Here is a 15,124-nt window from a genome sequence, read left to right on the forward strand (position 1 = left end):
GAACAGGCAGAGAACTAGGTCGAAAATCTGATCGTCTACACAACAGAAACAAGTTAGGTGCCTGAGAATAAAGCTCCCATGCCTTCTATCATTTTGCACACCTGTAATTACCTGGCCAGGATCTGACTTCCTTCCCCAAATATGGACTCCACAGAGCCCTCCACCAGGACCACACTGTGCCCCCAGAGCATCCCCCAGCATCTGGGGTACAGTTGAAACTCCATACATATTTGAGGAATGAATTGATGAAAAGAAGTACAAATATGAAGGTCTTTTCATGGAGGTAAAATTAAAAAAAATTTGCAAAGCACGAATGGTGCACTTCTTCAAGTTATCATTCCTATCTGATGGATCGGCACTAGGACCTTATAAAGATGGTTCAGGGGGAAATGATGCTAACCTCTACACCTGGCCCGATCGTAATTTACCGGCATAGTTTCATGGGACATCAAGTTGATATTCAACCTGGCTCCCTATCCCTCTTTCCCAAGGCCCCATTTTCCTGAGGAAGAGTTTCAAAGTAGTGACTGTCTTTTCTATTCAGTGGCTTCACTTTAGATCACCTTCCCAATAAGTTCAAGGTGGAACAGAACTGACCACCTTGCCCTTTGCCATTGTGTATAAACATGTACATCATCATCCACAGTTGGGGGGGGGGAAATAACTTTGCACCCTGAGATCAACCAAAATAACAGGTCCACGCTGTCTAGTTCTAGTGCCCATGTCTGAGTCCGTAACAAAAACACACCTTTATCCCTAGTGTCTGTAATGCTGACGTCAGAGGGAGCGTCCCAGCCTCTTTGGCTATGATAATCCAGTGAGATAGTTGCTGTATCTCCAACATAAACAAACCAATGTATAGTTGGTAACATTAGTAATAGCAGGGCTTGGGCTTTTAAATGCTAGTGGTTTGTTTTATTTGGTGAGCCAGTTCTTCTGAAGTCTGACTCCTTTGTACCCTTTTTCTTCTATAAAAGCTCATCTCTCCTCACAAAGACCTTTGGTCCCAACTCTGGACTATGGAATGTGGGTGGTGGGGACTGCTGCAAGGGTGAGGTGGGGGTTCTCCACTGAGGCGGGTGTTTAAGCAGAAGAACACTGACTGGCCACTTACGATTCCAGCAACACATAAAACATTGCATCGGGTGACTTTTAAAGTCCTTTCCTTTCTAACACCAGGATTCTGTTTGTAAAAGAGGGTGCCACATGAATAGTGCATTCTCTCATTCGTTCAATGAATGTTTGCTGAGCACCTATTATGTGCTGGGCTGTATAGGAGGCTCTGGGGATATGGTGGAGAAAACAGACAAAATGTGGCTCCTGTTCTCGTGGAAATTATATCTAGAGGAGCTAGAAGACATTAATCAAGTAATCATAAATAAATGTAAAAATTACAGCTGCAATACGTGCAACAAAGGAGAAGTGTGTGGTGCCAAGGGGATGTGACCCACTCTGGAAGGTTAGGGAGGCTCTCTGAGAAACTGCCTCTGATCTGGCCTGGGAAAATGCAGAAATCAATGACCCTATACTCAATTAAGCTACAGAATTCAAATATTTCAAAGCTTTTAGAATCACTAATATCAACCCTGAGAAACTCTGTAAAGAAATTGTTAGAAACATTTGCCATCAAGGGATGTGGAAGGTAGAAATTAACTCCTCTATAAGTTAGGAGAACAGAAGTTAAGTAAGTTCAGCTACACTCATTCACAGCAGTGGAGACCCATGGCTATCAGTCTGATTTCTAAAATGTTTATCTCAGAAATATTACAAAATAATTTTCTTTTTTTCAAAGAGAGAGAGAAAGAGCTTACGAATTCTTCTCATGATGCATTCTATTTGAATAAAAAAGATATCTAAGGGAAGACAGAACCATGGTTGGCACTTAGTATTTGTTGAGTGGGTTGACAAATAAATAAACAAGAACAAACATTAACAGGAAATTTAAAGTCAAATATTTGGACCCAGCCAGTGTGGCTCCATGGATGAACGTTGAACTATGAACCAGGAGGTCATGGTTCCATTCCTGGTCAGGGCACATGCCCGGATTGGGGGCTTGATCCCAAGTAGGGGGCATGCAGGAGGCAGCCAATCAATGATTCTCTCATCCTTGATGTTTCTCTCTCTCCCTCTCCCTTCCTCTCTGAACTCAATAAAAAATATATATATATATATTTTTTTAAGTCAAATACTTGGGTTTAAAGAAATCAATTCCACAAATGTCACATAGGAAACTTTTCTTGCCAAATGCTCTTGAGTAAAAACTCAAAGGGGTGTAATTATCTATAACATTATATGGGCCAAACAGTATTATAAAATGTCCTAAAAGCTAACATAAGTGGAGGTCATATCAAGCACAGTTCAGAGCCCAGTTCCCTGGAAATAATCATCCCACTCTATTTCTTACCTACCAGTCAGCCCTGGAGGCCCAGTGGGCACCTGATTTCCTAAGAGGAGCACTGGTGAACTTGGGAGCACCCAGAAGCTGGTGCTGGGTAGATAAGTAATGTGACATGAGGATGGCCTGGAGAAGAGAGAACCTGAGGGCTGCCTTCCAGTCCTTGTAGGCCTGGCACATGAAAGCGGAGCAGCTTGTGCTGTGCCGTCTTCAAGCCTATCCCCGGTCACTCAATACAGGGGATGCCTAGTGGGCTCCAGGGCTCTGACTCACCTGGACCAGTGATGCCCACAGGGGCCTGTGGAGCAAGAAGTTACTGGATATATCACCAAATAAAAGAGGCAGGCACTTGACTCAGTTTAGCTAAAACCATACAGACAGGATTTCTTACAGTGGAATGTTTTGGAATCTTCCTATGCTAATAATGTGAATCGCCAAGATAGAGAGGTGTATCCAATTTTCCCAATCATCACTGAACTCAGAGCCCTCTCATGGGAAACGTCGTTCTAGACTTCCAAACACCCTGGGAAGCCTTGTTCTAGACTTTTCTCTTTCATTTGAAACAAGTACATAGAGTTAGAACACCAAAGATTTAGACATAGTGTTTGCCTCCAAAGACAGCTTCATCCATAAAGAAGAGTGACTGGTACCAAGCTTGCTCTGGGTAACACTAGGGGGAATTTCATGGGAGACCACCTCACAGGTTCATTGGTTATTCATCTAGTGTCCTGTGGAGTAATGTAGCATCACCCATACCTTATGAGGTAGGAAAGGTCTAAGCCAGCAGTTCTCAACCTGTGGGTCGTGACCCCTTTGGCGGTCAAACGACCCTTTCACAGGGGTCGCCTAAGACCATCCTGCATATCAGATATTTACATTACAATTCATAACAGTAGCAACATTACAGTTATGAAGTAGCAACGAAAATAATTTTATGGTTGGGTCACAACATGAGGAACTGTATTTAAAGGGCCAGAAGGTTGAGAATCACTGGACCGGTACCCTAAGTGGACCTAGAACCTTGGGAAATCATCCAGCCTTCTTTGTGGATACTGTTCAATGCTACAACTCATTCATCTTTCTTAAAACCCTACAATTCTATCAAGCCAATTCAATACCAAGAAGTATTGCCACTCCCCCAAGGATATTAAATTGCTTATAATTTTATAAATAGGTGTCTCAAAATTTCCACCCTACCCCAGGACTTGTGGGATAATAAATGAAATCAGCATTCTATTCTGTTTAACCTCAAATGAACTGCAACTCAGTGGCGAGACTCACAGAACACTAGATTTTGGTCTTCTTTTCTTTGCTAAAGAATGGAAGTAGAATACTGAAGGACAAAGAACATTGGTCCTTTTACTTCAAAATATGGGGTAGAGGGAACAGGAGGAGAAGAAATATGGCCACTGAAGTACCTTGCAACCTAGCTGGAGACTAACGCGTAGGAAAGGGCCACACAGCGAAATGGATGCTTGGAAAGGCAGAGAGATCGATGTAGGTAGGATGGGTAGTGGGGAAGGTCACAGAGGTGGGACTTCAGGTAAACATCGGATAGGTAAGGAAGAGGAGGGAGAGCACAGAAAGTGGGGTGTAAGGGTGTTTGGGCATCCCCCAAGCATACCACATCCCACTCTTTCATTATACCACAATGTACACATACATCCTCAATGTTAAGAAAGTAGTTTTAATTTCTTGATCACCTAGCAACTTAGTTCCACCCTAATGGTCTCCCTTCATTTAACCTCAATAAATCACAACTCGTTGCTATAGAAAACCTGGGCCTATTAAAGAGAATGATTTAATGCTGTGCTGAAACCTTCCCTTAAATAAAAATGAAAAACTGACTCGCTCTACCATATTTCTTCCTAGAAATAAAAACATTTATAAAGGTTTCCTTGACCACCGAGGGAAGAAAAATATGTTTATCACTCTGTTGAGTCCCCACAGACTCAATGACCAGGCTGCCGAGGAGGGCCCCAAGCTTCCTGTCTCAGTAGATGTGATCCTCCTGAAAGTAAAATTAGCCCTCCTTGGCTGAACGTGCTTCCCGCTTTTCAAACGTGTACACTTCATCAGGGTTGTTAGAAATAAGTTGCATCCTGATTTAGGATGCATCAGCTACCGTAGCTATTTCAGTGCAGCCCTAGCAGTCTAAGCTTTCACCGCAGGTAGTGTTTACAGGAAAAGAAAGGGATAGCGCAGGGCTGTGCACTTACCGGTCCCGAAGCTCTCCTCCCCACAAAGGGACAGTTTGCCTGCATCCATCAAATTCCCAAAAAACTTCCAACCAGTGGGGGTCTCATACAAAGCGATCTTTGTAGCATTAGCCACCCTTCAAAGGCATGAAATCAAAGTTACATCACAGCAGGACTGTTAGCATAGCCATGTGAGGGATGGAAAATAGCAACCATTATTGTAATCAAGGGTCCCATTTAGCGCTGCTCAGAGGTAGACACAATTCTAGGATTGGTGGAAAAGCGTCAGAGAAAACTTGTGCACAATGAGCTATTCTATGTGGACTCAGAGGAGGGGGTAGAAGAGGAAGGAGAAAGAAATAGTTCAGCTCACTGACTTTAATATCTTAGAAGAAGCAACAGGAGCAAAATGTGCAAGGCTGTTTGGGGGGCTATTTAAACGCACATGTTTTGGAGATAGTCAACATCTATAACTATTCTATAAAGAACAAAAGAATGATGTTTTGATGTACTTATAATTACAAAATAATAGAATATGGGGTCTAGGAGGTCAGTATTTTATAGAGAAGGAAAGAGGGCGCAGAATGTTGTGTGATCAGCCCAAGGTCACACAGCCAGGATGCCCAGTGCCTGCTGTTCAGCTGCCAGTCGAATATTCCTTTCATTTCACCAGAAGGCCCCACAAGGACAGTGCCCAGCAGGCTCTCCTATTTGCACCAGCTTCATCCACACTGACCCATGGTCCCCTGTCCCCTCCAACACATCTTTTACTTCTCCCTATATTTCTTTAGATTATTTGAAACTTTCTTTAAGTAACTTCTTTTTAGATGCCTTTCCCTTTGAACAGGAAGTTACCACATTTCATTCACTGTTTTGGTGAGGTTTGCTTGCCAGAACGCCTGCCTGATGCTAACAAAACAGTGTCGAGCTTCGATTCTAACATTTGAGGAAAATGAAATCTAGGATTTTGAAAACTGTGAAATACAATGAATTTTTTTCTGGGTAATGAGGTGTTTCCATTGTGGTTCTATATATGGATTATCAGTTTTTCCAGAAGTTAGAATTAAACTGTTCTTGGATGATGCAGAAAGTATTTCAGGACCTGATAGGTCTAATGTACAATGTGGCCACACACCAGCTCATGACTTTAGGTGGAGGATGCAGAGGCAGAAACCCTGGGTTCTTCTGATCCAAGCTCTTATTTAGCTGTGGGGTCCTAGACAAGACAGCTAACTTCTTTTTTGGTTTCTTCTTCTTAAAAACAAGGATTGCTATGGCTTAGCCCAGTGATGGCAAACCTATGACACACGTGTCAGAGGTGACACGCGAACTCATTTTTTTGGTTGATTTTTCTTTGTTAAATGGCATTTAAATATATAAAATAAATATCAAAAATATAAATCTTTGTTTTACTATGGTTGCAAATACAGTGGGGCCTTGACTTACGAGTGCCCCGACTAACAACTTTTTCGAGATACGAGCCGTCTCTCTGCCGATTTTTTGCTTTGAGTTGAGAGCTAAAATTCGGGTTATGAGCCAGCTTCAGATACCCCATCGTTAGTTGGCAGCGAACGTCACAGTGAACGCCACAACATCAGCCCAGCATCACGTGTCTCACTCATTCACTTTTTGATTTGACATACGAGTAATTTGAGTTACGAGCTCCGTCACGGAACGAATTAAACTCGTAAGTCAAGGCCCCAATGTATCAAAAAATTTCTATATGTGACAAGGCACCAGAGTTAAGTTAGGGTTTTTCAAAATGCTGACACGCTGAGCTCAAAAGGTTCGCCATCACTGGCCTAGCCTGTTTGGCTCAGTGGATAGAGTGTTGGCCCTGAGAACGGCAGGGTCCCGGGTTCGATTAGGGTCAAGGACATGTACTTAGGTTGCAGGTTCAATCCCTGGCTCTGGTTGGGGCTTGTGCAGGAGGCAACCAATCGATGTGTCTCTCTCACATTGATGTTTCTCTCTCTGTGTCTCTCCCACTCCCTTCCACTCTCTCTAAAAATCAATGGGAAAATATCCTTGGGTGAGGATTAACAAGAAAAAATAAAGATTGCTGTGAGGAGATGGTAAATGTCAAAAAGCACTGTGTAAAACACAAACCACTATATGAATATTAATCGTTATTCTCTTGTTAGCTGACGTCAGCACTATTCTGTAACACACATGCACACAAAACCCACAATAGAAAACTGCTACGTGGCCCAGTGGTTAGGAGCAAAGATTCTGGGTTTAAGTCCTGACTCAGCCGTTTACTAGCTGGGTGACCTTGGGCATGCTACTTAACTTCTTTGTCCCTCTTGTTTTCCCACTTGTAAAGTGGGGTTTATATAGCATTTACCCCATGGGGTTGGTCTGAGAATTAATGACTTACAGCATATCAAGTACTCAGTGTCTAGCACAAGGTAATGCTCAATAAATATTAGTTATTATTATAAGAGCCTAGATATGTGTGTTCTGCTTTCCTACCTACCTGCTATGGCCTTTTATTCATTCAGTTGTCCTTTATTCACTCATTCAGCATGTACTAGGCACCTAATGTTCTAATTAACATTCTCCCTGGTTAGCCTTCATTTGTTATTTATTACTGATAGTTTTCAATAATTTTAGAGGTGATCTTATAACTCACCTTAAAGCCTTTATAAATGAGGTTATATACAATAAATAAATAAGCAAATCACAGATATCCACTGTTTATTGTCACTGGGTCCTTTCTCATAAAATCTGAATGTAATTTTTTTTAACTATTTGAGCTTTCTATTTATTTCAATTTTTGATGAGTGAACACTTGCTGTGTTTGTATGTACATGGGTATCCGATGAGGGAGGGATGAGGAATGCTTCTTTGAAACACTGATCTTACTTCAAACTGCTCTTTCCCCACACTCTGCACATGAAATGGCTCTTCAGAATAATGTCTTGACTACAGTGGGAGGGCCATCCATTCATTAATTCATTAACATTCAATCATTCATTTTCTAAACTGTGTGCGTGCATGTGTGTGTATCCCCTATTATATATGTGCTAGGCACACTATGGTCAGGTGGAGTTTAAGATGGTGAATTAGTCAGTCTTTTCTCTGTAGAAGTTTACAGTCAAGAATGCAGGCTACCAGAACACAGTGTGGTACATGCTGGGGTGGAAGAAATGCAGGGTGCTAAGGGATCACAGAGATGGGACATCTCACCCAGAAAAAACTTCACCCATTCCTTCCTAAAATAAGCACTTATTTAGCATCAGATGCCCTGGCTGGAAGGGGAGGAAGAGTGTTCCAAGCACAGAAAAGGGCCTGCGGAGGGCCAGGGGAACGGAGAGACCTACCTGTCCAGGGCCCCGCTGGTGGGCATGCTGCGTGCTAAGCCGCGGACCCCGGTTTGCTGGAAGTATGGAATGCTGAAGATGTTGGCAGCAATGACGGCCACGGAGTCTGAAGGGTTCACAAAGAAGCCGTGCTTGCCCAGAATCATGTTTCGATCCTTTGAGAGAGAGGGGGTTTCAAAGGAAGAGCTTTTAGTCAAACTGTGGAAGAAACCAAACTATCCTACATGCTGGGGGGGGGGGGGGATGAAACTTTAAATTATAAAACTTAAAACTGATACATTTATTCAGTGTGGGTTCTAAATACCGGATTTTGTTTCGAATGGATCTGTACATTGCCACTCCCATCATGCACTGCCTCAGAAAGATGCATTGCAAAATAGTGTCTGCTCCGGACCCCTTCAACTTCCCCAAATTTTGATCTGGGAAAATTTATATTTCAGGAAAATAATAAATCTAGCTAATGTCAAAGAACAACAAACAACAATAAAGAATATACATATTTTCAATGAAGTAGACATGTGTAGTGCCTATTATCTCTGAGATATCAAGAATACAAACCTAAAACACATTTCCTCCTTGTCTGATATATGTTTACCAATGTAAATAAAAGAGTGGATATTAAAAATCTTAATTATAGAGAGGGAATAAAAGGTTAATGCTCTCATTATAGTTCCATCATTCAGCTGTTGTAAATGAATAAATGGGGATATTATATTTCCAAAATCCTTTCCAGAGATTGAATAAGCAGCTTAGGTGAGAATAGAAACTAGTCATTAGATCCTAACAAGGCCCTAAATATCCTGCCACTCTTAGCAAACATGAATGTCTGAAATTAAAAATATGGGTTGCCCAGCCTCTGTGGCTCAGTGGTTGAGGGCTGACCAGTGAACCAGGAAATCACGGTTTGATTCCCAGTCAGGGCACATGCCCAGGTTGCAGACTCCATCCCCAGGAGGGGGTGTGCAGGAGGCAGTCGATCAATGATTATCTTTCATCATTGATGTTTCTATTGCTCTCTCCTTCTCCCTTGCTCTCTCTGAGATCCATAAAAATATATTTTTAAAAAAGAAAATATGGGTTAATTTCAAGGACTCTTATTTCTGTTTGAGAAGGTCTTTTAATTTTTTGGCCCTGACCCCAGGTGCAATGAAAGGTCTTGACTCTCACTCACTAGGTCCACAGAGTCTGGCAGGTGCAGCCCACTTTTCCTCCTCTGTAGGATCAGGCCTAGCCTGCGTCAGAGTTCACGTAAAGGCACTTATACCCACCCCATCTCCATCAAAGGCAGCCCCAAAGTCATGCTCTCCTGTCTTCATGGTCTCCACCAGGTCAGCTGCGTAGGTGAGGTTGGGGTCAGGGTGGTGGCCTCCGAAGTCCTCCAGAGGAATGCAGTTGACTGCCGAGTTTGCAGGGGCGCCGAGTTCTTCGCAGAGGATCTTCTTTACATACGGTCCCACCACTGCGACCAGCATGAAATGAAGACTCAGAAAATAACGCTTATGAAAGTCCGTGAGGGTTGGGGATGAGGTCGAAAATGGCATGCACAACAATGAGAATGTGCAAACTGTATGCAGGAGCTAGTGGAAACATAAGCCCGGCTGGAGTAGGAGGTTCTAAGAAAAGGAGTAATGAGAGATTAGGTCGGAAAGGGTGGGGACAGTTGATGAAGGAAAGAGTGGGGAGAAGGGAAGGAACTGACCATCATGAAGGCCCTACGACACACCTGTGCCAGACACGTCTCAACCATTTTCTCACTCAGTCCTTGAAAAGGCCCACAGGGTGGCGCACTCAGTGTTTAAGAGCATGGACTCTGGGATCGGAGTGCCTAGGTTCAAATCCCAGCTCTGCCAGTCACCAGCTGTAAAATTCTGGGGAAGTTATTTAGTCCCTTTGTGTCTTTGTCTCCTCTATCTGCATAATGAGGATAATTGTAGTAGCTATCTGGCAGGGTTAAGAGAGTTAATAAATATGAAACACTGAAAACAGCACATGGTATGAATGTTTGCATTATGACTATCACCTTCAGTTTACAGAAAAGAAAACCGAGGTTCTGATATGAAGCTGTCTGCCCAAGCTTGCACGGCAGGAGTGGGAGCTGGGGTTCAGAGCCCTAACCTTTCTAGTCTATCACGCTATCTGACAAACTGATCCAAAGAGTACAGATAACAACAGTAACTACAACAATGAACATCAGGAAAAACGAGTCCCATACGTTATGGTGACATCCAGCATAACTACCAAGAACATTCATCTCTAAAATATTGAGAATGTGTTTTCCTCACGGAAGGTACTGACACCAATATATGTTGCAGAGATGAGAACAGAATAGAATGTGTATCTCCCATTAGGAGCCACATGTTAAGGAAGCGACTGACACAACACAGAATGAGATCTAGGCAGCCAGGGCTGTAAAGGATATAGACACGGAGGCATTAGAGCAGCGGTTCTCAACCTGTGGGTCGCGACCCCTTTGGCGGTCGAACGACCCTTTCACAGGGGCCGCCTAAGACCATCCTGCATATCAGATATTTACATTACGATTCATAGCAGTAGCAACATTACAGTTATGAAGTAGCAACGAAAATAATTTTATGGTTGGGTCACAACATGAGGAACTGCATTTAAAGGGCCAGAAGGTTGAGAACCACTGCATTAGAGGAACTACAAAAAGGCCTGAAGAAAGAAGTCTACTTCACGACCAGCTCCTCTCAGCAAATACTCCATTATAAGTCCCATTCCTGAGCCAACATAGGCTTTTCCTCACTCGTCTAATGTGGCATCTTAAAAATATAAAACTTCGTGCATTTGCTACAGCCACTGCCTCACTGGGAATGGCCATCACTTGATTTTCCACCACCCTCGATCTGCCTTACATAAAAGCCAAATTGGTTGCCGCTTCTTCCAAGAAACCTTGCTTAATACTGCCTTGCCAAACTATACCTTGTTCCACACCCCAAAGAGAATACTTGAAATTCTATCTAATCCTCATTTTGTTGGCCTGGTGATGTTAGTCTTTTTGTGTTGTTGTTTTTTTAAAAATATATATTTATATTGATTACAAGGAGGAAGAGAGAGGGAGAGAGAGATAGAAACATCAATGACGAGAGAGAATCATTGATTGGCTGCCTCCTACACGCTGGGGATCGAGCCCGCAATCTGGGCATGTATCCTTGAATGGAATCAAACCCAGGACCCTTCAGTCTGCAGGCCGGTGCTCTATCCACTGAGCCAAACCAGCTAGGGCCTGGTGATGTTAGTTTTTTACCCATCTCATCACTCCAGGCACTGCAAGCTCTTTGAGTCCAGGCCTACCCACCAAGCGTACACATAGTAGGTGCTCAATACATGTGTGTCGCATGGTTCGAAAAAACAGACAAGCTTTTGTCTGAATAAAGAAGTACACCAGCCCAGCTGGAAAGGCTCAGTTGGTTAAGCACTGTCCTGTGCACCAAAAAGTTGTTGCTTCAATTTCCGGTCAGGGCACATGCCTGGGTTACGGGTTTAATTCCCAGTCAGGGCCTGTGCTGAAGGCAACCGATCAGTGTTTCTCACATTGATGTTCCTCTCTCTCTATCTATCTCTATCTCTACCTCTATTTCTATCTCTATCTATCTATCTATCTATCTATCTATCTATCTATCTATCCATCTATCTATCTATCTCTCATCTATCTCCCTTAATCTCTCTAAGCATGGCCTCTGGTGAGGTTTAACAAAAAAGTAGACCCATTCATGGGACTCCAAAGCCAAGTTAGGGCCCAAGGGGAGGAGTTCCAGGAGGGGAGATCCAGCCCTCCAGGAGAAGGCTTTCTAACCCTGGTCATGCAGTGCTAACAGGAGGCTCTCACCAGCATCATCAAAAGGGTTCAGCACAGCAGAACGTCTTTCTCAGCCAGACCAGCAGCTGGATTCCAGCACCAAGGAAAATCCTGCTGCTCAAAGCTCCCAAAATTCTAAATTATTACAAAACAAATGCACAGCCTAAATGCTCAGGAATTCCCGTATTCCCACAAGCAAGAACACCTCAGGGTTCACTTCACAATGACAGCTGCTGTCTCTACTGACCTGGCCACACAACCCCCAGAGGAAGAAGAGGGAGAGACACACATCCTGTTGTCCCTGAATTTAATCCTGGGCTTGCTCTGCCCGCTTCTAAGAAAAGGAGCATGCGGGGGCAGGTGAGAGGGGCTGTGGGGCTCAGGAGCGTGTTCACCACATCTAGTAAATGACAAAACGCCCCCTTGGAAACAGAGCGGTATTTAGAATAGAATGTAAGGTATCTTCGGAGAGGCAGGGAGAGTCCACAAACACGGCTGCACATGACACAAACCCGATGCTTCATGTGAAGACGCTGCCCTTCACACCGCCTTGCTGTGGGGACTGTCTCTACTGCCTGCTGCATACAGTCAGATTTTTATTTCTGTGGGTATTGTTGAAATGGTTGCAAAATAATTGTTTAAAAAATACCAGAGATGGAAAAATACAAGAACCGTATGATTTCGGCCTATGAGGGCTATAAAACAAAAAGCAACGAACAAACTCATAGACACAGACCACAGTATGGTGGTTACCAGGGGGGAAAGGCGTGGAGGGTGGATGAAGAGGGTACAGGGGGTCAAATATATGGTGACAGAAGGAGATGAGACTTTAGGTGGTGGAAACACACTGCAATATACAGATGATGTATTAATAAGGTTGCATGCCGGAAACTTATATAATGTGATTAACTAAAGTTACCCCCAATAAATTTAAATTAAAAATGAGGGGAGAAGAGCCAGGGGGAGTCTTAAGAAAAGGCTTGTTAAAGCATCATGATGCACAGAGCAGAGGGCAGCTTCGTGTCTGGGAGAAGGGCGTGGCAGGGGAGCGGCCGTACCTCCGTGCATGGCATCGATGCGGATCTTCAGTCGGTTTGGACCCGACAGCAGTTCTTTGAGTGCACTGAAATCAAAGATGTTTCTCAGCATCGCAGCATAAGCTTCCACCGAATCCACAATTTCCACTGCGGGAAGAGGCAATATTGAAAGATGGAAGCACTAAGCACATTTAGAAATGTCCTCCTCTGCAATGATGGCATTGCTGTAAACATGCCATGGCTGTGTTAAAATGCCAATTACCGAGCAGCCCCCAGACGCCAGGACGGTACAGGATCCCGAATTCAACACTAACAATGTTCCTGGAAGGTAAATGATCTGATCCTATTTTGTAGATAAGGAAACGCAAGGTCTGTAAGGTTAAACCACTTGTCCATACAGCTGGGATGGGGCACAAAGGGGATTTTTGACGGAGGTTTGCCTGGTGGTAAACTCAAGCTTTTCTGCCACACTGATTCCCTATCCATCTTCATGAGAAGTGTGTTTTGGTGTCATAAATAACAGAAAAAGTGACACCTACTTTCCTTTTTCCATGCCCATTGCCATCACGATTTAATGATAAAAAGCAGAAAAAAAAAGTATTTATTAATGAATCATTTTCACATGCACCACTAAAGGAATAAAATAAATATAAGAACTTAGTCTTGCCGGATTTTCAGGGGTCTGAACATTTTCAAGACTTTAAGAATTTAAGAAATCCTCTACTAATGTTTTCTAAACCCTAAGCAGGTCTTCAGGATGTGGCAAAGTACCACCTTCTCTTTGTTAAGATGCAACTGTCCGCTCTCCATGGGTAGGTTCAAACAAAAAATGCAGTCCAGGGGGAAGAATACATGTTAGAGCAAAGTTGAAATGCAAGTCACATTGCCAACCATCTCACCCTTATTTGATTAATATGAATAATTTCACATTTACTCCATCAATCACTGTAATTTAATACCTTGATATTTAACAACAAAATGATTAACACTACTGCCTACACAGGGGGTTTCAATTTAGCCCCCAAAATGGTGTAATTTGATTTTACTGAATATTAGGGCAGGGGAAAAAAAAATCAAAACCCAGGCTTTGGAATCATTCACACCTGGGTTTGAATCCTGGCTTACCACTCACTCCCTGTGTGAGCTGAGTCTGTTACTCAAGCTCTCTCAGCCTTTGTCTCCTCACCTGGAAAAAGTGAATACCGACAGCGCTGCCCGCACAGGGCTACTGAAAGAATAAAGCGGAATAATAAATGGTAAGCGCTTGGCACATTAAAAAAGCTCAATAAAAGTTAGTTATGAATATAATCTTACAAGTCTTCTAGCTAAATTCGTTTTATAGATATGGAAGCTGAGGCCCTGAGATTTGGAAATGACTTACCCAGGGTCACACTGCTGATCACCCGCAGTGCCCAGAGAGCCCAGGTCTCTCTAGAGCCCAATTCCAGATCTGCTAATTAATGCATGCAAGGCTCAGTGACCACAATCTTTCTGAAGCTGAACACCCATATTATTAACACCTGGAAAGGCAAATCGCTCAAGTTGGAACTAGGAGTGGGCAGGAGGGGTTGGAGGAAGGGGGAGGTAAACATACCTGTGAAGGGTTTGAACTTGTTTTCCAGGTCAAACTGCTGCTTTCCCAGAACTCCAAGGTCTACTTTCAGGTCAGGGCAAATTGCATATTCTTCGATTGTCTTGCTGATTTGGAAAATCTTATCAGTTACTGCTTCGGGAGCAGGACCTGGAAACCAAATAGCAAACAGTGGGTTGTTTTGTACAGCTGACATGTAAACACACAAAAAATACAAAACTCATCAATTCCTCTTCACTCGCACATCTGCCATTCATCTCATCATCCAGGCAGCAAAGGATCAGGGTTTTCTAAAAGAAAATACCATGTTAGTGACCATTCATGCCTGGCTTCTCACACTCAGGGACAGCAGAATGAGAAGCATTTCATTTCCACCAAAAGGAAACAAAGAGCCCCCTGACTAAGGACCAGAACCAGAACCCTGGCCTCCCACGGCATTGATCAGTGGTTTATCCTACTGAACATAACATTGACCATCCTCAAAATGACAGCACACTCACCTCCATTGGAAATATTGAATTTGATTCCAAAATCTCCATTGGGCCCTCCAGGATTGTGGCTGGCTGTCAGGATGATCCCACCAAGGGCTTTGATCTTTCTAATGATGCAGGAAACAGCAGGGGTGGAGAGGATTCCATTCTGTCCAATAACCAAGCGGCCAATCTAGAAGAAATCCAGAACACACACTTTCGCATCAGTGAGTCCAGAGCTCCTACACAGAAACCCCAGTACAACAGGCAGATGAACCAAGAACTATCCT

At 43.3% G+C, this 15,124-nt stretch overlaps 1 protein-coding gene across 4 annotated transcripts in view; it reads right to left on the reverse strand.

Moving 5' to 3' along the window:
- Positions 1-15,124, reverse strand: part of PGM1 (phosphoglucomutase 1) — a 56,633-nt gene that overhangs the window by 15,608 nt on the left and 25,901 nt on the right. For all 4 annotated transcript variants that reach the window (XR_013995664.1, XR_013995665.1, XR_013995666.1 and 1 more), the window contains exons 2-7: positions 14,865-15,027; positions 14,368-14,514; positions 12,795-12,920; positions 9,188-9,378; positions 7,920-8,074; positions 4,615-4,730 (exon numbers count right to left, since the gene is read on the reverse strand). Coding sequence is in view for 1 of the 4 variants with exons in the window: in XM_081086286.1 (XP_080942412.1) it covers positions 4,615-4,730; positions 7,920-8,074; positions 9,188-9,378; positions 12,795-12,920; positions 14,368-14,514; positions 14,865-15,027 (898 nt within the window). In the remaining 3 variants the exon portion in view is untranslated. The remainder of the gene's footprint in view (positions 1-4,614; positions 4,731-7,919; positions 8,075-9,187; positions 9,379-12,794; positions 12,921-14,367; positions 14,515-14,864; positions 15,028-15,124) is intronic.

Source organism: Myotis nattereri (genome assembly GCF_964212035.1).
Source record: "Myotis nattereri genome assembly, chromosome: 3".
NCBI lineage: Eukaryota > Metazoa > Chordata > Mammalia > Chiroptera > Vespertilionidae > Myotis > Myotis nattereri.